The sequence below is a fragment of the Elephas maximus genome, chromosome 25, assembly GCF_024166365.1.
Source record: "Elephas maximus indicus isolate mEleMax1 chromosome 25, mEleMax1 primary haplotype, whole genome shotgun sequence".
Classification (NCBI taxonomy): domain Eukaryota; kingdom Metazoa; phylum Chordata; class Mammalia; order Proboscidea; family Elephantidae; genus Elephas; species Elephas maximus.
The window spans coordinates 32,935,164-32,959,707 of NC_064843.1; the positions used below are offsets into that span (position 1 = coordinate 32,935,164).

General features: G+C 47.3%; 1 protein-coding gene across 2 annotated transcripts; it reads right to left on the bottom strand.

Annotated features, from left to right (window-relative positions):
* Positions 1-938: 938 nt before the first annotated feature.
* TGIF2 (TGFB induced factor homeobox 2) lies at positions 939-23,322 on the bottom strand. Of its 2 annotated transcripts, none has more exons than XM_049868727.1 (3): positions 23,206-23,322; positions 19,255-19,486; positions 939-1,627 (listed from the first exon to the last, which is right to left on the bottom strand). In XM_049868727.1, the coding sequence occupies exons 2-3, from the start codon at positions 19,444-19,446 to the stop codon at positions 1,106-1,108; spliced, it is 714 nt and encodes a 237-aa protein (XP_049724684.1). In that variant the 5' UTR covers positions 19,447-19,486; positions 23,206-23,322; the 3' UTR covers positions 939-1,105. The 2 variants fall into 2 exon arrangements, with proteins under 2 accessions (XP_049724684.1, XP_049724683.1); XM_049868726.1 differs by having other exon boundaries at positions 23,115-23,322.
* Positions 23,323-24,544: the final 1,222 nt, after the last annotated feature.

Sequence of the window (24,544 nt, forward strand, 5' to 3'; positions counted from 1 at the left end):
CACTAATCAAGTTCCTAAAAGAATTAACAACTCAGGCTGTAGGGCAAAGCAATCAGGAATAAAGAAATGGAGGAAAATGTTAAAAAGAAAAAACTAACAAAAAACCCCCACTGCCTCAATCTAGCTTACTCCCCCCCCAACCTCCCCCCCCAAAATACAATAAAAACAAAAATAAAAAAAAAAACCAAACAGCTCTCTGATTTTATCATCCTTCTCTGCTCTGTGCCTAGAAGGTTTGGTCAGATTCTCTGGTGGACCCTCTACCTTGGCTGTGGCTGTGTCCCCTTCTGTGCCTAATGCAGAAAAGCCAAGGCCAATCAACGTTTTTCTTTTTTGGTAAGCCAAACAACCAACAGTGAGACAACCACTTGGAATTTTCGCACTACCGCAGAGATTTAGCTGGTCCCCAAAATAAAAGCCCGCCCTTCCTTGAAAGACGATCACCAGTTGCAGTGGTGGCTCATTCCCAGTTCCTCAGACTCCCTCCTGCAACGCACTCTCATTCCCCACACCTGAGCTAACTACTCCCATTAATGCAAACCACAGCAAAAAGGGGAAAAGAAACAGAGGTTAGCGAAGAAAATCTAAACATTCAACTGGAGTCAGTTCTGTTACATCTGCTGAGTTCCTCTTTTCTTTTGTTCACACTTATGAACTTGGAATGTCTGCACTGGCTTAACAAAGAGGTTCCGCTCAGAGACAACTTGTAACCAGCATAGGTGTGAACTCAGCAGGTTTCCTGAGCCCGGCCCAGGAAACCAGGCTGGAACAAAGGTCACCCAGGGATTCTCTGGAGAAGCAGCAGCAGCGGCGGCAGCAGCAGCGGCAGCAGCGGCGGCAGCGGCGGCAGCAGCACCATGCCTGTCTCCGATCTCTTGGTCCCATCACTGTGAGGAGGCCTGGAGAAGTGGCAGAGTCAGTGGAGGAGAGGTCCCCATCACAGTGCAGTGATGCCAGTTGGCATCTTCCTGCTGAAGACCTCTGGACAGAGGAGACGATCCCGATGTTTGGCAGTGATCCATTGAAAACCCTCTGTATGAAAAGGGAACCAAAACGGAAACCCAGGACGACTAGCTCAAACCTCTAGCACGCTGTTGGTGGATGCCTACTTGGGGTTTTCAGAGACTAGGGGGATGGGAGTATGCAGCAAGGGGGGTGACGGGTCCTGCTGCTTCTGAAGCTCCATCTCAGCAGCCCTCTGTAGTGCCACCTCCACCAACAGCTGAAAGCTGCTGAAGTCCTCCTTGTCCTGCTCTGGGGGTGTGGGTGGCGGCGTGTTGAAGAGTCCACCTGTAGGGCTTCCGGCCTCAGCCCTGGTAAGCAGGGTAAGTGTGCTACCAGGGGTCACCAAGGACTTGGGGGGCTCCAGCTCCCCCTGTGGGAGGGAGGCTGCTGACTTCTCCCCCTGGCCTGGGTGGTGCGGCAGGGAGCACATGGACAAGGAGAGCACACTGGTGGGGGCTGGTACAGACACAGCCAGCACCGAGGGGCTGCTGCCCCGGGGGAGGGCCATATCTGAGGCCTTACCCCCGCGGCGGGAGATGGTGAACTGGTTAGGGTCTTTGCCATCCTTGCGAAGCATGTCTGGGAGAAGCCGTCGCCGGGCATTGATGAACCAGTTACATATCTGGAATAAATATGAGAGACTATGATCAGTTCATACACTGAAAAACAGCTATGAAGCACCTACTATGTTTTAAGCCTCAGGGATACAGCAGCAAAAGCAGACACAGTCCCAGCCCTCACAGGGGTTCGTGGTGCAAAGGGACAGTTCAATAAGAAATCACGCAAATGTCAGACTGCAACTGTGATTTGGCCAATGAGAAGAGATACACAGTGCTGTCAGAGACAACAACAGAGGGACCCAATCTAGTCTTTGTGGAATGAAGGAAGTATTCTCTGAAGAAATGGCTCTTAAATTGAAATCTGAAGGATAAGTTGTTTAGGTGAGAGGACAATAGGGAGAAGAACATTTGATTCAGAGGGATCAACCTGTGCAAAGGTCCTGTGGCAGGTGGTAGGAGAGTGCCTATGAGGAACTCAGAAAGATGGACAGTGTGGCTGGAGCCTAAGACTGGTAACTAGGGTTACCTCTTGTGGTGAGGATTTGGTTCTTTATTCTAAAAGCAATGAGGAGTCATAGGAGGGTTGCGCTCTGTGGAGAACACAGTGGAAGCTGGGAGCTGGTTTAATAGTTTAGGTTATGTTAAGGGAGGGTGTGAGAAGAGGACAAATATATGACCAATCTGGGAAATTGGATGTGAGTGGATGGAAGAAGAGAGATGATGATTCATAAGTTTCTAGAGCAGTCTCACTGCAGGCCAGAGAGCCACAAAGGCACCAGGGGGCCGTCATTTAGAAAAGGAATTATTCTTGTTTCCATGTAAAAGCAGGACCAGTGGCTCCTAGCCAACATCCTCAAGACTTTCCCGTGTGATGCTGACAACGGTGCACTAACCTGGACCCTATTCTTGCCTAGCTGATTGCTTAGTCTTTCTGGACCTACGTGCGCACAAGGCATGAAATCTCTGTTAAGAGGTATGCTGCAAAGCCCAACGTACATCTGTTTGTTAAAGAAATGAGTAGAACTCAGACCTCAGGACCCTACTCTTCAGGAACTTCCCGTCTGGTTTGGGGGACACATCTAGTACCCTGCCCCGTATCTGTATGGACTCTCTAACAGCCCCCAGGTTCATGCTCTCCAACCCAGCCTCTTCACTGGTTGTCAGTTCTTTCTAAAATGCAAATGACTATCATTCCTGTTCTAAAAAACTGCCATCTGTCTCCTACCACCTACAGAATCGAGTCCAGAGTCGCTAGTCTGACCAGCTCTCATTCCGGCCCTGCTCTTTTTTCCCACAAAAATTCCGTACCTTTGCACACTACATCGCTTCTTTTTGGAATGTCCTCTTCTTCATCTGGGGAATGCCTACTACTCTAAGTCTTGGCTGATCTAAGATACTGTGGATAGGGCCAGTGCCGAGGAAATAGGTTCAAAAGACATCTCACCTAGGCTGGTAGAGGGCCTGGCACAGTGGCTTTTCCTACATGAATGAATGACACCATAAGGGTTGATAACAGTGTTCAGGAAGTGTGAATGACAGGTTCAGATTACCCAATAAGCAAGGTAAGCATGTGCTTAGGACATCAACAAACAGGGGTACCTGAGCAGCCATCTAAGATACGCTACTGGTCCTATCCCGTCTGGAGTAAGTGAGAATGAAGAAAACCAAAGACACAAGGGAAACGTTAGCCCAAAGGACTAATGGACCACAACTACCATGGCCTCCACCAGACTGAGACCAGTACAACTAAATGGTGCCCGGCTACCACCACTGACTGCTCTGACAGGGATCACAACAGAGAGTCCCAAACAGATCTAGAGAAAAATGTAGAACCAAATTCTAACTCACAAAAAAAAGACCAGACTTGCTGGTCTGACAGAGACTGGAGAAACCCTAAGAGTATGTCCCCTGACACCCCTTTAACTCAGTACTGAAGTCATTCCTGAGGTTTACCCTTCGGTCAAAGATTAGACAGGCCCATAAAACAAACAATAATACACGTAGCTCAACCATGTATACGAGACTAAATGGGCATACCAGCCAAGGGGCAAGGACAAGAAGGCAGGAGGGGGCAGGAAAGCTGGGCAAATGGAAATGGGGAACCCAGGATTGAGAAGGGGAGAGTGTTGACATGTTGCGGGGTTGGCAACCAATGTCACAAAACAATACATGTATTGTTTAATTCCCTCTGTAAACCATCTAAAGCACACACACAACAAAACCTACAGGGGCATTAGTTGTCCAAAGCAAAAACCCATAGATGCATGCCAAGGAGACAGGACACAATGAAAAGTGCTGCAGTGGAAGTGAACTGGCAGGGCGCTAAATGAAACTGATAGTAGCTCCAGTGTGTGAGAATGTGCCAGCCAGAAATAAAGTTCACACAGGGTCACGAGGGCACTCATGCGCAAGGTTGTTTAAGCTATGAGGCCCCTACCACTTCAACACCTTCGTTGACATCTGTCTCCTATGGTCCCCTCCCATGAAACTAAAACTCCTTATCCTGGCAGGTCTCTTGGGAGTATACCATCTCTAATAAACAAGAGATGGGAGTGGGCTGCTGAGTCTAACTCTTGCTATATTCACCCAATATGCAACTGAATCCCCAACATGAGTAATTACTGGGCAAGGAAAAATTATATTAATAGATAACAGGTCTCTGATTCATTTTGAGAGAACAGTTTTGTACATCCACGTCTGCTGATCCAGCAACTCCAGCCAGGAGGGCCAGCAATGCTCTCTGCCATGATACGAACAAAAGGGTATGCTCTTGCACACATCCTGGTAAACAACCAATGGGAACTCCAGTCCCCAGATGACACACAAAAGCAAGGGAACTTGAATAAATTTACCACTGCAATGAATTCAATCAAGTTACTTTTTAACTATAGCATTTACATACAGTTATGCCCTAAGTTTTGTGAATAATAATACTTATAACTAACTTTAAAATATGTTTGGCATACACACGGATGCAATCTAGCATACATTTAAAATAATACTACCATGGATAGTAGTATAATACTAACATAGTAAATGTCCAAAAAATACTGGAAATATTAATATTTATCTAACATGAAAAGTTTTAATTTATGTATCGAGTGAATTTTGTTTTTTATTGTCTGTTGTGCAGGACACAGTACTTGATATTATTCTACATATGCTAAAAACAAGGTATCAGGCACATTAAAAGAATGCAAAATTCAGTATTTATGGTGCAAAATGTTTGTTTTGAAACAAGTGTTTCTGTCTTCCCAGACAGCAACAAAGTATGTTTATCAGAACATAACATTTATATTTTATCAGAATATTTACATATCTCCACATAAGGAAATTGAACAATTCCTTGAGAAAATAAATGAATATTTAAATAACAAAAATTATTGTATGAAGCTCCACTAGTGCTGAAATTATTAATAGCAATATGAATATAATAGAATCATTCCACATTCTGAATCCATCCTTGCTGTAGTAAAAAAAATTAATAATGATGTAGAAAGTGAAACTATTTTAGAATCTGAAGTTGTCACATCTGTAGACCCCATAAGTAACAGAAATCCAGCTCCTGCTTTGTGGAATAATTTTTCTTCTAATGATGTAAATTATTGGGTCAAAAGAGGGCCAAGTGATTGTTAACATCACAGTAGACCATTTGAAAATTCGTGTTGAAAATTCTGGATGGTAAACAAACAAGGTTCTGTAGCCAGATTATATTTCTAGGGTGCAAAGCTAATAGTGAAACATAAGATGGAGTAGTCTCCATCAGTTGGCTTTGTATATTGTTTTGTTTGCAAACTATTTAGCCCTAAATCACTTAATCTTTGATTTTCTACAAATGGATTTAGTGATTGGTACAACTCAAATATGACTGACAAACATGAAAACAGTTCAATTCACAGATATCATATGTTGTCATATTTAAACCAAAGACAGTTTTGGCTTAACTCATTGTCTTAGGCTGGGTTCTTTAGAGAAGGAAAACCAATAAAGCATGTGTGTATGTATGCACACGTACACAGAGAGAGAGAGAGAGAGAGATTTATCTCAAGGAAATGGCTCACGCGACTGTAGAGGCTGGCAATTCCCAAGTCCATAGATCAGGTGTAAGGCTGGAGGCTTCTCCTGACTCATGTAGCCTAGGGGCTGATGAACTTAAGGTCAGCAGATCAGACAGCAGGCTGCTGGCTCACAGGATGCAGAGGCCGATGAATCCCAAGAGTGGCAGGCAGTATGGCAGGCCGCTGGCTCAAGTCCCAAGAACCAGAGGTCAGATGATGACGAGCCAGGCGCAGGATCCAGAGCAAGCAAGCTAGCAATCTTTGCCAGAATGCCCGTGTGTGTATATATAGGATACAGGCCACACCCCCAAGGAAACGCCCCTTACAACTGACTGGCTGATCACATAATGGAGCTGATTACATCATATCACAAAATGGGGGATAACTACATCATTATGTAGCTGCCAAACCACTGAGAATCATGGCCCCGCCAAGTTAACACATAACATTGACCACCACACTCATGAAGTAGAAACACAAATTGACATAGAGCACCAATCCTGGAAAGCCATTTTGCAACATGCTGTTGTCATTATAACAATCACTGAATGTTGACTGTCATTTCAAGGAAGAAATGAAGCGTTTTGGTCCCCACAAAATGAAAATTTTTTCATTTACTTGAACTTGTTGCTCAGTGTGATCCATTTTTAGTAGGTGACATCTCAAAACATTGTAACACAGGAAAGAGGAACCCATTGTATACATCTAAAACAATGCGTAAAGAATCAGTAAATTAATAGGTGATAAAGGTCGATTAACTATTTTCAGTGCAATAAGTATAGCTCCTGATCTTTATCACTCCTTGTCTTTATCATACCGATCAGTTAGATACTGTTTTAAGACATGTATCTCCAACAGAGGAAAACCTGGTGGTGTAGTGGTTAAGTGCGACTGCTGTTAACCAAAAGGTCGGCAGTTCGAACCCACCAGGTGCTCCTTGGACGCTTTATGGGAGAGGAGTTCTACTCTGTCCTATAGGGTTGCCACGAGTTGGAACAGACTTGACAGCAGTGGGTTTATCTCCCACAGATGGAAAACCTGTCGAGTAATTTATCACATTTACTAGCTTAAAAAGTCAGAGTGGTGAAGAAATTGCAAATCAAGTACTTCATTATTTGTGTGAAATTTGCAAAACTGATTTTTCTAAGTGCAGTGGCCAGCCCTATGACAATGCTGCCAATGTGTCAGGGCATTATAAAGGCGTGCAACAGAAAAATTTAGAACATAACGAATATGCCATTTTCATACCACGTGCTGCGCATTCACTTAATCTTGTCGGATGTAGCACAGTGGACTGTTGTCTGGTAGCAGCTGATTGATTTCTTTTCTACAGTTCAGTTACTCTATGCATTTTTTGCCACCTCTGTTCACCGACTGGCAGTTCTTAAAACATATTTAGGCAACGATCCAGTATTAAAATGTCTAATACATACTGGGAAGCGCATGCTGTAGCAACAAGTGCAATCCTGAAATCGTACATTCAGATTTAGATGCCTTAGGAAACACTGCTGGAGACCAGACGCAAAAAGGAGGTACCAAAAGAGAAACTGAAAACATGGCCAACAAAATGCAAACAGTGAAGTATGCATTTATGTCGGTTATGTGAAATATATTAGTTATTTTCATCTGACGCATCAAGCTTTCCAAGATTCAGAAGTAAATTTAAGACATGCACAGATCTCTAACCAGACATTAACAGGGTATTTCCATACTTTAAGAAAAGATCTTGAAAAATTTGAAAACACAACAAAACAAATACTGCCAAATACTGATTACCAAGCAGTTCACCGTGGTAGAAGTATTAGAAACAAACAAGTGATGGAAGTGCTCCAGAAGTACTGAGTGCCGGAGATCAATTTCGCTTAACCATACCATTGACACACTTGAATCTTCCTTGAAAAGAAGGGCGAATGTGTATGAAATTCTTTCAAATAGAATTTTCCTTCATAAACAATGTGGATGTACCTGATGAAGAGCGCATGAAAGCATCCAGGAAATTAGTACAGGTTTATCCCGATGACTGAAATACAAACCTTTACACAGAAGTGTGACAATTTCATTCTTACATAAGAACTAAGCTTACAGATCCAGGAAAGACAAGCTTTACTCACGTAGGCACGTATGATTCCATAACAGAAGATAAAATACAACGCGTATTTCCCAATGTGGAAACTGCTTCATGCGTAGCTCTAACTTTAATGATCACTAACTGCCCAACAAAACACTCATTTTCATCCCTAAAGAGACTCAAAAACCCCCAGCAGACAACGATTCATGAAAGCCTTGATTCATTATCCTCATTATTAACAGGAGGAGATATCGTTCGGCAGCTTAACTGTGATGAAATCATTGAAGAATTTGTAAGACCAAAGAATAGAAAGAAACGTTTTAAATTATGTTAGAGATGAAAGACCTATCTAAAAATACAGTAATTTGTTGTTAATATTTTTTCTGATCGTTAAATTTTCTTTTATGACATCTTATCATTTGTTTGTTTATAATTATAGCATTTATTACAAAACAAGTATCAAAATTGAAGGATGAGCTGTTTAAAGCAGAACTGGTTAAAGTGAGGTTTTCACTGTGGGAGATCAACAGAGTTTTACATGGACTGTTGAAACAACTGAGCTCATTGACTCGTTTCCTTTGTTGTAAAATATGCGGAATATTCTTTTCACAGAAAATATGGTATATTGTAAAAACCTTAGTATCCCGCATCCACTAAAAATTTTAGTGGAATGAGATGAACAGGATAGTAAAATTTTTGCATTCAATTACTAATATTATAGACGCATTTAAAAACAAGTTCCGTCATGGATAGCTAAGACGCATGCGTAGACACACACACACACACACACACACACACACACACACACACACACACACACCTGACATATCCCACACCTTACATATCCCATTCCAATGGGTAAGTAAACAGAGGGGCACCACAGATCATCAGTGTTTAGGGCCCTCACCTGCCTTAATCTGGCCCTGGTGAACAGTTTCTGTACATCTGAGCACCAAAAAAAAAACAAAAAAAGCCTGATGCCATCGAGACTCCAACTCGGTGACCTGATAGGACAGAGCAGAACTGCCTCATAGGGTTTCCAAGGTGCACGTAGGTGGATTCAAACTGCCGACCTTTTTGGTTAGCAGCCATAGCATTTAACCACTACGCCACCAGGGTTTCCCATCTGAGCACTCACCCAAAAAACCTGAGCACAGCAGGAACTTAATCATGACACCATTCTTGACCATCTAAAACCATCAGCCACTTCTGTCCACTTTTTCCCTCATTTATTCCTAATGGCCTAGAGACGTGATGACACCAATTTTTATAGTAGCTCACTTGGGTGTTTTTTAGAAACAGTTACAGATTAAATTAGAAACCAGTTAGTTCCACAGCTGCATGGCTGGTTTAAGCTCCTGAATACAAAACCTGTTCTAAAACATTAACTCTTTCATTAAATAGGCGAATACAATCTCCTATCATCATTTCCTGGTCCTTCTGCCTCCTATCCTCTACTGGAGGTGCCACCATGATCACTCATGCCAACTCAGAAATAGGGGGGAAGAGGGGAAACCTTAGAAACTGTGGGTGCATGTATGCATGGGGGGTGGGGCATGGGTGCGGCAGAGTAGGTAGCATCCATACCTCTAGACATCTTTCTGGGAGCCTCCTCTGCAAAGAACAGCTCACCAGAAGCTACCATGTACTTAGCACTGTATGTCTACGAGGAGTCCTGGTTGCATAATGGTTAAAAACTCTGCTGCTAACCGAAAGGTCGACATTTCGAATCCATCAGCTGCTCCTTGGAAACCCTGTGGGAGTTCTACTCTGTCCTACAGGGTCACTATGAGTCAGAATTGACTTGATGGCAACAGGTTTGGTTTTGGTATGTCAACGTGGAGCCCTACTGGCGCAGTGGTTAAAGCGCTCAGCTGTTAACTGAAAGGTCAGCTGCTAACCTAAAGGTCAGCATTTAAGCCTCTCCATGGGAGAAAGATGAGGCAGTCAGCTTCTATAAAGATTACATCCAAAGAGTTTTCTTTTAGTAGTCACACCAACTGGAAACCCTGGTGGTGTAGTGGTTAAGTGCTACGGCTGCTAACCAAAGGGTCAGCAGTTCGAATCCACCAGGCAGTCCTTGGAAACTCTATGGGGCAGTTCTACTCTGTCCTATAGGGTCACTATGAATCGGAATTGACTCGATGACACTGGGTTGGGTTTGGTTTTGGTTTAGTCACACCAACCCTATGAGATTAGTTTGATCAACTCAGATTTTACTGATGAACATATCTAAGGCTCAGCCTGGTGAAGTCAGCCAGGATTCCACCTCTGGCCAGGGATCTCCAAGCCTGGGCCATTGGAGCTGGGGGGAGCAGGGGTCACACTCCTCTCTGTATCTTCCTCTGAGGTCATCACAGAGCCCCAGACTTCCAGCTTATTTCATTCACTATAACAGTCAGGTTACCACTTCTCAACCTTCCTGCTGTTCCCCCTTTCAAGGCTTCTTGTTCATTCAAGTTGTATTTACTGAGTGTGTATTATGGCCACACCCAGTTCCTTCTTAGTGCTGGGGATGCTTTTGAGAATTAAACACACATGCACTCTGCCTGTGGAGTGGAGCTTCCAGTCCATCTCGTCGTGGAGACTGGCAGTAAACAAATAGGTGCATACCCACCAGCAAGTGCCAAGAAGGAAACAGATAGGAATAAAAAGGCAGGCATATAAAGACGAGAGAGACTTCTGCATATAAGTTGTCTGGGAAGACTGAGACCTAAAGGATAAGAAGAGCCAGTTACACAGAAAGCTGAGAGAAGAATATTTTAGACAGAGGGACAGCAAGTGCCAAGTTCCTGAGGCAGAAGTTTGGTCTGAGGAACTGACATAGGAAGAATGGTAGATGGTTAGCTCAGAAGTAGGCAGGGCTGATCCTGCGAGGCCAGGACATCATGGCAAATAGTTAGGGGTCTATAAATGGGTTGAATAGTGCTCTCCAAAATTCATGTCCACAGAGAACCTCAAGAATGTAACCTTATTTGGAAATTTACAGATATGATAAGGTCATACTAGATTAGGGTAGGCACTAAATCCAGTGACTGGTGTCCTTATAAAAAGAGGATACACAGGAAGAGAAGGCCATGCAAAGATAGGGGGAGAGGATGGAGTGCTGCCACTACAAGCCAAGGAATGCCAAGGATTGCTGGGAGCCCAGGAGCTAGGAAGAGAGAAGAAAGCGTTCTTCCTTCAAGCCTTCAGAGGAAGCATGGCCCTGCTGAAATCTTGATTTTGAACTTCTAGGCTCCAGTTTTGAGAAAATAAATTTCTGTTGTTTTCAGCCACCCAGTCTGTGGTTTTGTTATGGCAGCCCTAGAAAACTAATACAGGGTCTAGACGGTGGTCTTATGAGAATTTCATTCTGGGTCGTCCTCCTGGCCCTGGCTCTTCTCTCAGTCAGTTCATCAATAGATATTTATGGAGTATGTATTAAGTACCAACTGCTGTAAGTGAAAGAAGACAGAAGGCCTTGGCCACCTAGTGTAGGGACCTGGGGGCTGTGGCTACAGTAACACCTAGCACTCACCTATTTTTGCTGAATGAATCAAACAACCAGCTTCTTCAGGGCTCCTGTAGCATTTCTGTCCCTAGGTATTACCAGGCTTCTTTCTTGGCAAGCCCTTGGCTACCACCTTCCCATGGACTCTGTCCATCTGCCTCTATCCAACCAAATGGACAGCCATCTATGGCAGGAGCTGGTACCTAGAGTTGGCATGGCTCCTTTCCCAGATGACCCAGGAATAGTACCAAGCCCTGGTTCTGTCAGGCTGGAAGGATCCTTGGAAGCTCACAGAGCCAGAGCCTTCTTGTGGCCCTTCACTTCCTCTTCTTTCCAGCCTGGAAGAACCCTGCCTCTGGGGTTCTCATTCCCCTCTTCACCTCTGTTGTCTTCCCAGTGCCACTGAGCACGCACAGAAAGCAGGCATTAAAAGTACACCGACTGCGATGAATCCTGACTTGAGTTGCAAGGGAGCCTCAAGGAGAAGCAGTGCTGAAGAGCTGAGACGAAGGAATGAAACTAACTTCCATTAGGCACCTTGGATACCAGGTTATCAAGCCAGTGCTCTAACCTGCATTAATTTAATTTGCACACAAGCCTGGAAGGTACTGAGTAGTGTTTCCAAGGTACTAGGGTGGGAACTGGAGCTCAAAGAGATGAGATAACTTGCCCAAAGACAAACAGCCACCAAGGAGCAGAGCTGGGATTCAAAGCCGGGTCTCCTGGTTTAGGGCCTCCACTGCTCTCCTGACTCTGCTTTGCTGTCTCACCAAACAGAGGAGCAGAGGGGTATAACCATCTTCATAATCCTAGTAGCAAACATTCAGGGATGGATTACCCAATAAGCTAGGTAAGCACATGCTTAGGGCATCAACAAAACAGGGGTACCAGTTATTGAAAGATCTGAAAATAAAATATAGTACTTTGTTGTAGTATTTGTTTTTTGGTCATTAAATTTTCTTTTATGACATTTAATTTGTTCATTTATAATTACAGCATTTATTACAAAAACAAGCATCAAAATTGAAGTATGACTCGTTTAAAACAAATGGGTGAAAGTCAATTTTTGTTGTGGGAGAGCAACAGAATTTTACATTGATGGTTGAAACAACTATGTTCATTGACTCATTTTCTTTTGTGGGATATCGTTTGTGTAGAAGATGTGGTATATTGTAAAAATCTCAGTATCCCGCATCCACTAAAAATTTTACAGTCCAGTTCATTTCATTCTGCTAAAATGGCGTATGCCACTTTTGTGTTCAGTAAATATTAGTCTCATTTAAAAAGAAGCTACATCATGGATAGCTAAGACACACACACACACACACACGTGTATGTATAACTCACATATCCCATTCGAATGTCAGTAGGCAAAGGAGGGGGCACCACAGGTTATCGGTGTTTAGGGCCCTTTTTTTTTTTAATGCCTTAATCTGGCCCTGCAAACACTTGTTGAACACAGAGCTTATTTGGTGCTGTTCTGAACATTTCAGTTCTAATTACTCATTAATCTTTGACAGCCCTTAAGACAGGTTCTATGAAGAAGAAATAGAGGCCCTGGATCTGAGAGGTTCAGTAACTTGCTCAAGGTCACATGGACAGTGAGTGGAAAGGCCAGAATTCGATCTAGACAGCCTGAAGTTAGGGGACCACCACTGCTGAGTGAGAAAAAGGCTGAAGCGAATCGGACTAAGGCCTTGCCTCCTTGCTCAGGTGCAGCTACCTCTTCAATTACCTGTGCTACAGGAGAGCACCCCACCTCTCTGCCTTGGCCCGTATATGCAGGTGAAATGGTTGGGTCACAGTAACCTGGGTCAAGTGAAGCAGGGATAAGTAATGTTGTTGAAAGTAGTCTCAGGGAGGAGGGCCTCCGTGGTTTACTAGCAGCTGTGTGGGCACCTAGCCCCTAGTTGTACCTCCCACTTTGGCTTATAATTCTGAGACGAGAACAGCAGAAAAACAACCCCCATCGTACTCCCCCACACACTCACCCTGGTCCACAGAAAACTTGGCAGCCTGCTGGCTCTGTCTTGTCTCCTCATCCGACAGAAATGCACAGCTGAGGGGGGCCAGGCAAGGGTGGGAGGCCTGGGTGTGCCGCCAATGCCAGCTGTGATAACGGGCTATGGGGATTTTCTGCGGCCCCTTCCACTGCCCCAACCCCATGCCCAAATCAGTAAAAGAGCATGTGACTTGCCATCCACTGAAGGTCCTTGGGGAGGCAGTAGGGAGAATGCCAAGGTGAATTCTGTGATTGATATGGCAAAACACAGGCTGGATGCTGGGCCTGCAAGGCCTGAAAGCCTGTCTCAACAACAAAACAGGGCCCTATCTGAAGGGCTACTGCCCTGTCATTGTTTTTTTAATCAGCGGCTGAGATGAAGGACATGGGAGGAATCAAAAGGGGATGGGAGGGGAGATATGCACAGGAAGCTGCTGAAGGCCAAGGGGATGGGAGCAGCACGTGTGACCAAGGCAGACAAGTGCTTCCATGTCTGTTCAGCTGTGAAAGACAGAAGCTCCAGCAGGGAGAGAAGTGAAGGCACGCAGAGGCTGTTCCCAAGCACTTCACACCATGATCTAAGGTGTGTTAGAATCACCTTGGGGGTGATTTTTAAAAACTGTTAAATAATCCCTCATCTGCCTTATAGATCTGGTGGGGTGGTGGTGGAAGAGTGGGGAATTTGTATATTGAAACAAGCTCCCCTGGGAGTTCAGATGCCCAGGTTTAGGAATCACTGGTCTAGCCTACTGCTTTAAGCCTATTGGGGGTCAGGCCCTTTAAAGCAAAAAGCTTACACAGAAACTAAAAAAATAAACACACAAATGAAAGGCCTTGAGGTGGGAAGACAAAGGTTGCCTGTGGGAGGAATCTGAAGGCAGCTAGCTTTGGAGCCAGAGCGAGGAGAGAGGCTCCAAATGATAAAGGCAGTCACTGGCTGCCCTGTGGCCAGACCAGGGCACCCACTGCCCACACAGGCAGCCATTACAGCCTCGCAGGACCCCTTCTCGCTCTGCCCCGCTTCCAGTGCAGTCCCTGCCCTCAAAGGGGCCCCCGGGAGAAGTTTTTCCTAACCCCACACCAGGACAGCTCAGCTGCTTTCTTACTACCTTACAGGTGGTAAGAAACGTGCACCACGTTGGTAATTAAATAATTACAATGAATTTTTCGTTCTTTAAATAATGTCTTCCTCCCCAGGTGGCTGCCTGAGGGCAGGGATGGTGTCTGTTCTCTCTTCCAAGGTGTCCCACACACAGCACCGGGCCCAACACTATTACAGAACGAAGGAACAGGGAACAGAGCCTTACCTGCCATGCTTACCTCCCCTCCCCAATAGGTAACCCCCAAAAGAGTTTGAAAACCACAGATCCAGTCCAACTTATCGGGCTTAGGGGGCGTCACAAGAACCTGTGAAAATCCTTCACAAAAGACTTTTTTTTTTTTGGTCTTGTTCTCCCAAACTGCCAAGCCTCTGGCAAGTACCAGCAAACCAGTTAGTTAAATGATTCATTGACTTGCTAATGAGTGCTCCTGGGCGGGTTAAAGGAGACAAACAAAAGAGACGCCTCCAGGGAGAGATAAAACAAGCAAGGCAAAATGTTGATACTTGCTGAAGCCAGGTGGTTTGTACCAGGGCTCATTATAACATTCTCTTTTGTGGATATTTAAAAATGTCCTTAACAAAAGATGCTAAAACTTTAAAATTAAATACAAGAAAAAGAGATACCTCCAGGGACTTAATCAGTTTTTCCTGACTGAGGAGCCCCTATGTTTCCTTACTTCTGAGGTCTTCCTGCCTGTTGATATTACTAACGCTTTACTTTAATTTTCTGTCACCTCAACAATCATTTACTGAGCACCTATAAAAGGGTCGCTGTAAGTTGGAATCCGCTCAACGGTAATGGGTTTGGTTTTTTTTTTTAAACCAGATACGGCGATGAATAGGACAAGGTCGCTGTCTAGAGTTTGTTTTTGTTGTTAGTTCCTGAGTCCTCTCTGACTCACGGCTATCCCGTGTATTGTTGTTAGATGCCGTGGAGTTACTCAGATTCACAGCGACCTTATATATGACAGAACTAAACATTGCCTTGTCCTACGTCATCCTCACACAATTGTTATGTTTGAGCCCAATGTTGTAAGCATTGTGTCGATCCATCTCATTGAAGGTCTTCTCCCTTTTTCACTAACCCTCTACTTTACCAAGCATGATGTCTTTCTCCAGTGGTCCCTCCTGATGACATGTCCAAAGTATGTGAGACAAAGTCTCACCATCCTCACTTCTAAGGAGCATTATGGCTATACCTCCTCCAAGACAGATTTGTTTGTTCTTCTCGTAGTCCATGGTACATTCAATATTCTCCTCCAACACCACAATTAAAATGCATCAATTCTTCTTTGGTCTCCAAAATGTTGCCCAGTCCTGCGCCATCTTTAAGATCAGTGGTATGCTCCCAGTGTGTATTTTGAGTGTCTCCCAATCTAGATGACTCATCTTCTAGCACTATATCGGAAAATATTTCGTTGTTATGCGTAAGGTTTTCATTGGCTAATTTTCAGAAGTAGATTGCCAGTCCTTTCCTCCTAGTCTGTCTTAAGTTGAAGCTCTGCTGAAACCTGTGCACCATGGGTGACCCTGTTGATATTTGAAATACCAGTGGCATAGCTTCTAGCATCATAACAAGATGTAAGACACCACAGTAGGACAAACTGACAGACCGCTGGAAGCTCTAGAATTTAGTATGTGATGTAAATAAGCAAACAGAACTCTATTCTAGTGGTCAAGAGTCACTGACTTGGCCAGTCAGAGGTGGGAGGAAAGTGGTCCAGGGACAGCAGCTAGTGAGACAGGAACATGGAGGGCTAGGGATGAGGCTCGAGACCCAAACAGGGCAGGTGATATTGTCATTAGGGCAGTGGGAACCATTGAAGGGTTTTATGTAAGAGAATGACAAGTGATCAGACAATTATAGCTTGCACCAAGAAGGGAAAGATGCCATATCCCAGGATATTTACGGGTAAAATGTATAGGAATTAGCGACTGATCGAAGGAGCTGAGAAGGGGCTATCAAGAGAACTCTTGAGAAAGGAGTCAGCTTGGAGAAATTAGCAGTTCTCAATAAGGGAATCTGAGGCCTGTGAGGCCTCCAAGCAACTAACTACATGTGGGCTGGTATAGATTTGGCACTTAATGTAGAGTTTCCAATCCAGCCTGGGCCAGATTGTCCCACTGCTCCTTAAATTTCTGCACGACTCTAACAGGGTGGCCCTGCTACAGCCCCTCCCACCAGGGGGTGTTAGACACCAGCCACCTCCTTCTCAGAGGCCTCTAATGGCTACTCCTTGTCCTAGACCTATTTTCCAAGTGGGATCTCTGGCTGTGACGTAACAGGGAGTCCACGAGTTCTCCACAAGAATGTTCTGGCTTTGTATTTTCATTTTGATCATGAGTAGGAACATCATGGCCTATAGCAAGAGACTTTACACAACTCAAAATTTAGCATCTCTGTCACACTAGATGGAAACCCTGGTGGCGTAGTGGTTAAGTGCTATGGCTGCTAACCAAAAGGTCAGCAGTTCGAGCCACCACGCTCCTTGGAAACTCTATGGGGGCAGTTCTACTCTATCCTATAGAGTCGCTGTGAGTCAGAATCGACTTGACGGCGACGGGTTTGGTTTTGGGTCACACTACACACTACAGCTGAGTGAGCAAAGTACCCTCTGCCATTTTAAATGCAGTTAGATGCAATTTCATTTGTTTTATATGTATTTACTTAGTAAAATTGCTTTTACAGTTGTGTATGAGAGCAAGGAACCCTGGCGGCGCAGTGATGAAAGCACCTGACCGAGAGCTGAAAGGTCAGCAGTTCAAACCCACCAGCCGCTCCTCGGGAGAAAGATGTGGAAGTCTACTTCTGTAAATATTTACAGCCTTGGAAACCCTGTGGGGCAGTTCTACTCTGTCCTATAGGGTCGCTATACTCAACAGCAGGGAGTTTTTTTTTTTAATGAGAGCAAAAAACAAGTTTTTTTTTCTACCAGTTTTATGTTTGTACATATTTAAGTGATGTGACAATAAAAATGATTCATGTTAACATGTTGAAGGGAGAAAACCACGTGAAAAATATATTCTTTAAAAGGAGTTGGTACATGACTCAGATTGAGATACAGCCTCGCTGACTAAGAGCAATTCCAGTACGATGTGACAAATGGTTTGACAGGACAAATGAGGCACACTGGGAATATCAGTAGTGGTCTAAAACATAGGCTGGGGGTCAGAGAACTCTTTCATGAGAAACAGACGCTTAAACAGAGTAAGGCTCGAAAAGAAAGGTCAGGGCTGTGGCTGGTTGTTCAGAGCCAAGGGAAAAGGCCTGAAGGCCAAGGGTTCAAGGACCCAAGATCTTAGAGGAAGTGATTGATGAGACTGGTAAGCTCCTAGAGTTTAGACTCTATCCTGAGGACAGTGGGGTTCATGGAGTGTGTGACATAATCTGATTAGCACTTTTGTGTTCAAGAGAATGGATTGCGGGAACAAGGCTGGATGCAGGGAGACCAGCAAAGAGGCTGTAGATGTAGGCAATCCTGGCTCTCAGCCTCCAGGCTGGCTCAGAACCCTGTCTGGGTTTCCGATGCCTTCTATCCCAGCAGGGATCACTTTCTGCAAACACCAGTGGCCAGGTCTGCTCCACCACCCCCAACCCCAAACTAGATACTCCTTCAGGGTAGCAATACTTTTGATTCCTCTCTGGGACCTCAACCCTGCCCAGCACAGAGCAACAGTGGGAGTGCTCAGGAGGTATTATCTGTGGAATGCTAGATACTACTAGACACCTTGGGTCTACCTAGACCTTATGACCTAGGAGGAAAGATGAGGGACTAGAATATGGGAGTAGAAGCACCGACTGTGTGAGCCCCTAACTCTTCCTTATATCCCATGAAAGTGCTATGATCATCTCCCTTGTTCAGATAAGGAAAGAGAGGTTCCAGTGACTTGGGCAATGTCTAGGCTTCCTCTTGTGGAGAAGATGGGATCAGAATCAAAGTCTGTGACCTTAGAACCTTTCCTATAGACAAGCCACAATTACCTACTGCCCAGCAAGTCAAGAGACAGGAATTCCAAGGGCCAAATACTCACCATAAGGCTTTGTGGACAGGAGTTGGGATATGGGGATGAGGGAGAAGACAGCACTATATGGCGGAGTAATGGGCTATGAAAGAACAGAAGTGGAAGAGAAGCGACAGGTTTGTGGGGAGAGGCCTGGCTGGCTCATGAAGGGGAGCAGTGGGCAAGGGGACAGAAGGCGGGCCTCTGGTGCCTCTTCGGTAGGTGACAGACAAATTGGAGGCAAGGCAATGGTGGTCCAGGGTGTCCCAGCTTACCACCATGAAGAGAGAACAAGATACCTGGAGATGAGTAATGGTCCAGACAAAAGGTGCTAAGACTACCTTCTTTTTTTTTTTTTTTTTTAAGACTATCTTTTGAACGTGCCCCTGTGCATGGGTTACAAAGCACTTTCACTTCTAGTTCTGAATCTGTTCTTCATAACAATCCTGTCAGGTAGGGAAAGAGTCTAACCTCCACTTTACAGCCGGGGAAATCAAGACTTGGCCCACAGCTCCTATGTGTCAGAATGAACCCACTGCCTCTGACTTCCGCCCTTGCCTTGATGTGATTCCAGCTCATTTCTTAAGCATACCACCCACCCGCTGCAACCAAGGCCCCACCCAAACGTGTCTTTAAGGCTGGGGATTAAATCACAGACATTCAGTACCTTCTCACCTTCCTAAGGATTCCACCTGCCTCCAATGTTAATGTGGACACCTTGGCATTAATAATGATTCCCTTCCCTCTCCAGACTTCTAGAGTCTGAAATCTACCTGCCATGACCTCATTTCGTCTCCACTTAAGGCAGGCAGACAGGCTGGGTGTTCTCACCTGACCCAAGAAGACACTGAGGCCCAGAAAAGAAAAGCAGCTGGCCCAAGACTACATAGTGAGTTAATTACAGGGCCGGGCCAGGACTAGAACCCACGTCCCCATCACTCCTTTGCCCAAATCCCCTCCTTACCTGCAGCACTGACAGGTTGGTCTGTCCAGAAAGGCTCAGCTTCTCCTGCTCTGAGGGGTAGGCATTGTAGCGATGCAAGTACAGCCAGTCGCGGAGGATCTTCACGGACTCCTTGGGCAGGTTCCCTCTCCGCTTCCTCTTGCCGGACAGCGAGAGGAGGCCTTCGTCCTCACCCAGGTCACTGTCCGACATGGTAGAGGTGTCAAGTGGCTATGATGGGCCTCGAGCAAGCCTGGGGCAAGTGACACGGGATGGGGACATCAGTACCAAGCACTGCCTCTCGTTCTTTTCCTGGTTTCCAGACACACACCCCATTACGAAAGCCTGGGATGCCAAAAATAGGGGAGTCATGATTCAAAGTCTCAGGCCAAACCACAGCCTGGGCAAGCTAAAAGGGCTGATTTCAAAACCCCTCCATTTGAAGGAGCGGGTAGCTGACTACTGAAATGACTGGCAGCTCACTGAGAAGCAATATCAGGACGAGAAGTAATACAGCTACCACTGGCATCTACTGTTCTCCAGACTCGGAACTGAGCACTTTACATTCATTATCTCATTTAATTCTCACGAAGCCCTTGTGAGGAATAATCTATTACTATCATCTCATAGATGAGGAAACCAAGGCCCTGAGAATTTAAGAAAGTGTCCAAGATCCGACCACCGTTAAACAGTTACCATACGACCCAGCAATTCCACTGCTAGGTGTAGACATGAAAGAAACGAAAACGTATATCCACATAAAGCCCTGTACACAAATGTTCATAACAACATTCTTCATAATAGCCAAAAAGTGTAAATAATTCAAATGTCCATCAACTGATGAATGGCTATACAAAATGTGGTAATGCCATATGACCAAAAAACCCCAAACCAGTTGCTGCTGAGGCGATTCTGATTCACAGTGGCCTGATGTGGGTGTCGCATAAGGTTAAATGCTTGATTGCTAACAAAAAGGTCTATAGTTCAAACCCACCCAGAGGTTCCTTGGAAGAAAGACCTGACAATCGGCTTCCAAAAAGTCACAGCCTTTGAAAACCTTAAATGCAGTTCTACTCTATACACACGGCGTTGCCAGGATATCCACATAATGGAATATTATTTGGCCATAAAAAGGAATGGAGTTATTTTTTCTCTCTCTCACACACACGGGATGAAGTGCTGTACACGTTACAGCATCGATGAACCTTGAAAATATTATGCTAAGTGAAAGAAGCCAGTCACAAAAGACCACGTATTATACGATTTCACTATAGGAACGTTTAGAATAGGGAAATCTAGAGGGACAGGAAATAAATGAGTGGTTCCTTAGGGCTGGGGAGGGGGCGGTGCTGCAGAGGAAGGGAAGATAAGGGCGTAATAGCTAAAAAGGTACTGAGTTTCTTTGTGAGGTAAGAAAAATGTTCTAAAATCGACTGTGGTGCACACATCTGTGAATATACTATAAAACACTGAATTATGCACTTTGGGTGAATTGTATAGTATGTGAACTCTATCTCAATAAAGTTTTTCTTTAAAAGAGAAAAAAATCCTACTGCTAGGGTATGATAATAAAGTAGGATTTGGATCCAACCAGTTTGCCCCCAGAGGCTGGGGTCTGTACCATTTTGCTTCCCAGGTTTCCTAAGGAGTCTGGAAACTCTATATATCACCATGGGCCTACAACAATCCACGCAACATTTACTGACAACCTACTGTGTACTCTGCAAGTCATCCCTACTGGATGTCTCCCAGGCATTCTCCTTTGTCGCCTAGTTCCTGCCCTACCATCCCTCCACTTGGCTGCGTGACCCTGGGCAAGTCTTCTCCCTTCTCTGGGCTTAAGCCTCCCCCTTCACCTGTCAAATAAGGAAAGCTAGACAACCCAGCTCATCGGTTCATCCCCTGACAAAGTTCCTGTCCACACAAGCAAAATACATTTACATTTTAAAAGAAAAAGTTCCAGGCCACACCAATGCTAGAATCTCCAGGCTCCTCCCTCCTCAGCCTTTTAACAGCTCTCCAGACAGACTCTGGCATCTCCCAGGTTTTGTTTCCTCCACTTGGGCCAGAGCCCAGATCTTTGGGCTGGCTGGCCAGACTTTCGAGGGAAGGGTCTACCCTCCCAGTTAGGCCACCTGGAGGTGAGATGGGTGCTGGCTATAGGTGCCACTCCTCAGAGAGCACAAACAGCAGGCTGCTTTCAGAGGCGGCCAGGACAGCTGGGATCTGGGCTCCAGGATGCAGCCCTGGCAGGCTGTGAGAAGTTTACTCAAGGTTATCTGTACAAATTCCACCCTGGCCGCCAGCCAAGTCCTAGTCTGCAGGATTCCTCGGGCAGGCCGCGGGGATGACCCCTCAGTCTACACAAACTCTCCACCATGGTGTCCTGCACCCCAGACCGCCTATAGTCCAGGCAGGTCCCCACATACACACCCCACACTCGCACCAAGACACACACACCCCCTCAACAAATGTAACAAACAGTGCTTCAGAGAACTTTCACTGACCCACCGCTGAAGCCCTGCAACTCCCATTATTTTTACCGACACACACAGCTTGCAAACCCCACACCTCGCATGAACAACTGTGCCCCACGCAACTAGCACAATTCCTGGATATCCGCCCACCCACAAACTTCAACCAACCTGCCCACCCACGATCTCTCAGACAGAGAGAACGCCAGACGTCATGGCACTAGCGGTCGGTTCTTACCCTCACTGGCCTGAGGCAGCACCCTCTCAGCACAACACCCTCTGCACCCTCCTACACACTCCCACGACGCCGGCCTGCAGCCACTCCCGCATGAACTTTCTGACAACTCCCCCGACTGGGCCCCGACACTCCCGCGGGCGGCGCGCTCGCGCTCACATTCCCAGCACTTCACACAAAGCGCGCAGCCTCCCCCGCGCCGGGTCGGAGTCGGAGCACATGGCTCCCGGGGCCGCGGGGAGCCGCCTGCGCTCGGGGCGCCAGCACCCCCGGGCCCTCACCCCTGGCCAGACCCGTGCCCGAGCTTCCTCGCGGGCCCGCAACCCCGGCGGGGCGGGGGCTCTAGAAGAAAGAAAACTCACGTGTCTGTCCCAGGGCAGGAAAAAGTTTGGTTCCCACCCCCTTCCCCTGCGCTCCGCGCTGGCTGACTTCGGGGCGCGGGGCCGGCCGAGCGTGCGCGCTTGGCTTTGTGCTCCGAACTCGGCCCGGAGGGGGAGGGGAGGGGCTGGGCTCCCACCTCCGCGCCGCCCCCCAGCCCTGCGCCCAGACTCCATGTTGGCCGCCCCCGACCCCGGAGGACTGCGCTCTGGCCTCGTTGGAAGCTCGGCTCACGCTTGGCCTGCCCGAGGGTCCCGGCGCGCACAAACTTTCTCCAGGTCGCCGGCCCCACGCGCCCCGCTCCCTTGGCCCGCCTGGGAGTGACAGATGCCTCGCAGACAGACTTTCCTTTGTTTCAAAGGAAAGGGGAACTCGCGCGGGCTCCCCAGCGCCCCCGCTCCGGGCCGTGCCCGCAGCCCCCACCCAGCTGTCACTCTCTGCGGCCCCCTCCCCGACGCGGCTGTCGGGGGGGCCCAGCCGGAGGTTAGCAACGTGCACTTTTGAAACCAAACAAACCCGCCCCCCGCGCGCTCACCCCGGCCGGGGAAAGGGCGGCCCTCTCCCGGGGTGGGATTCCGGGGAACTGGGCCCCCCAAATGGCCCCGAGCGAGCTTCCCCCGGGGGCCAGTCCCCACCCGCCCCCACAGCGCAGTCAGAATTCACAAACACACTCGAACTCACACACCCACAATCGCACACGCCGGGACGACGCCCCCTCCCCCGCCCGGCCGAGAAAAAGAAACTTTCCAAGTTGTCCGCGCGCCCCTCTTCCTTCCCCTGCGCCCTGCACTGACTTTTCCGAGCGGCCTTCCGATCCACGAGGCCTCGGGCTCGGTCCGGGCGGCCTGGCAGGGGGCTGGGGGCCCGGGAGAGCGCGCCGCGTACCTGCCCGGCCTGACACTCGGCCTGACAGCTCCGGGCTGGAAAGCACCTCGCGGCCTGACGTCAGATCCCCTCTCCTCCCCTGCACGCTCGCGGCGCCCTCCCCCACCCGCCCGGAGGGAGAAAACAAACTTTGTGCGGAGCGCCGAGAGCTACGCCCACCCCCCGGGGCGGGCCGACGGCGCCGAGGGGCTTCGCCCCGCCCACCGCGCCCGGAGGGGCGGAGCCGCGAGGGCACCATCTTCCTGCGCCGACCCCCACCCTCAGGAATGCCACATGGCCACCGAGGAGGAGTGGGAGCCCGACTCGGGACACTTGGCTCGGGGGCAGGAAGTGGGCCCGCGCCTCTCTTCGCCAAGCATTTCCGGAGCGCCTACTGTGTGCTCCGCGCTGCGGTTAGGGGCGCTTGCTGAGGGGAGAAATAAGGCAAATCCCGACGTTTGTGAGTTCGCTCCTACTGTCAGGATCTCCTGTGGGCTGTATTACTGTTCCCATTGCGCTTAGAGGAAACTGAGGCCGTGTGAGCTTGTGATTTACACCCAGCGTAGAGGACTAGGTGCAGAGTGAAATGCCATTTCTGCCTTCAGGGGCCCGTAGGGCCAGGAAGAAAGGCTGTGGCGGGACGTAACCCCTAAGCACCTAGCCCAGGGTCTAGCACGCAGGGGGCGGCCTGAGGTAGTACCAGCCAACGCTTGAATGTTTTTAACGCAGTGGCCCCTTGTTGAGTGTTTTTAACGCAATGGCCCTAAGGGAGGTACAGTACTTTGTGTATAGCATCTCCCATTCAATCCTCGAGTTATGGGGTGGTGCTTGTCTCTGTAAATCTCTGCCTCACCGGGGAGCCGCAGAAAGGTTGCTTGATTTGTCCTTTGTCACACAGCCAACGAGTGTGATACAGCCCAGGTCTAACAGCCGAGCCCTGAGCCCCATTGTGACGGGTCCTTGAAGGAGGCAGATGGATCAGTCTAGCATCTCCCAGCGGCCCTGGCTGGCTTCTTTTTCCTCCTCTGCCCATAACGCTCAACTCCGGGACGTTTCCCTTGGCCTTCCCCACCCCCTGCCCTCTCTCAGTTCCCTATACCACATACGGTGAGATACTTGTTGACTCCTCCCCCGCCCCTCCCCCCCAGGTAAGACTGCCCCCATAAATCTAACTCAAACGGGGCAAAGCCTTTTCTGGGCCTCAGTTTGGGCCCAGACATCTTGGGCCCTTGAGCTTGGAAATCAACAGCTTGAAAATGACATTTGGTGTTAATGGCACTTTAGCGATGGAGAACTCTGGGAACCAAAATTTAGTTACCTCCAAACGGACCCTAAGCCAATCAGAACACTGATTAAATAA

Coding starts and splice junctions, on each gene's coding strand:
- TGIF2 (XM_049868727.1), bottom strand. CDS start 19,446: ATGTCGGACAGTGACCTGGGTGAGGACGAAGGCCTCCTCTCGCTGTCC. Junction 1,628..19,254: donor CCAACCTGTCAGTGCTGCAG/GTAAGGAGGGGA, acceptor TATTTATTCCAG/ATATGTAACTGGTTCATCAA.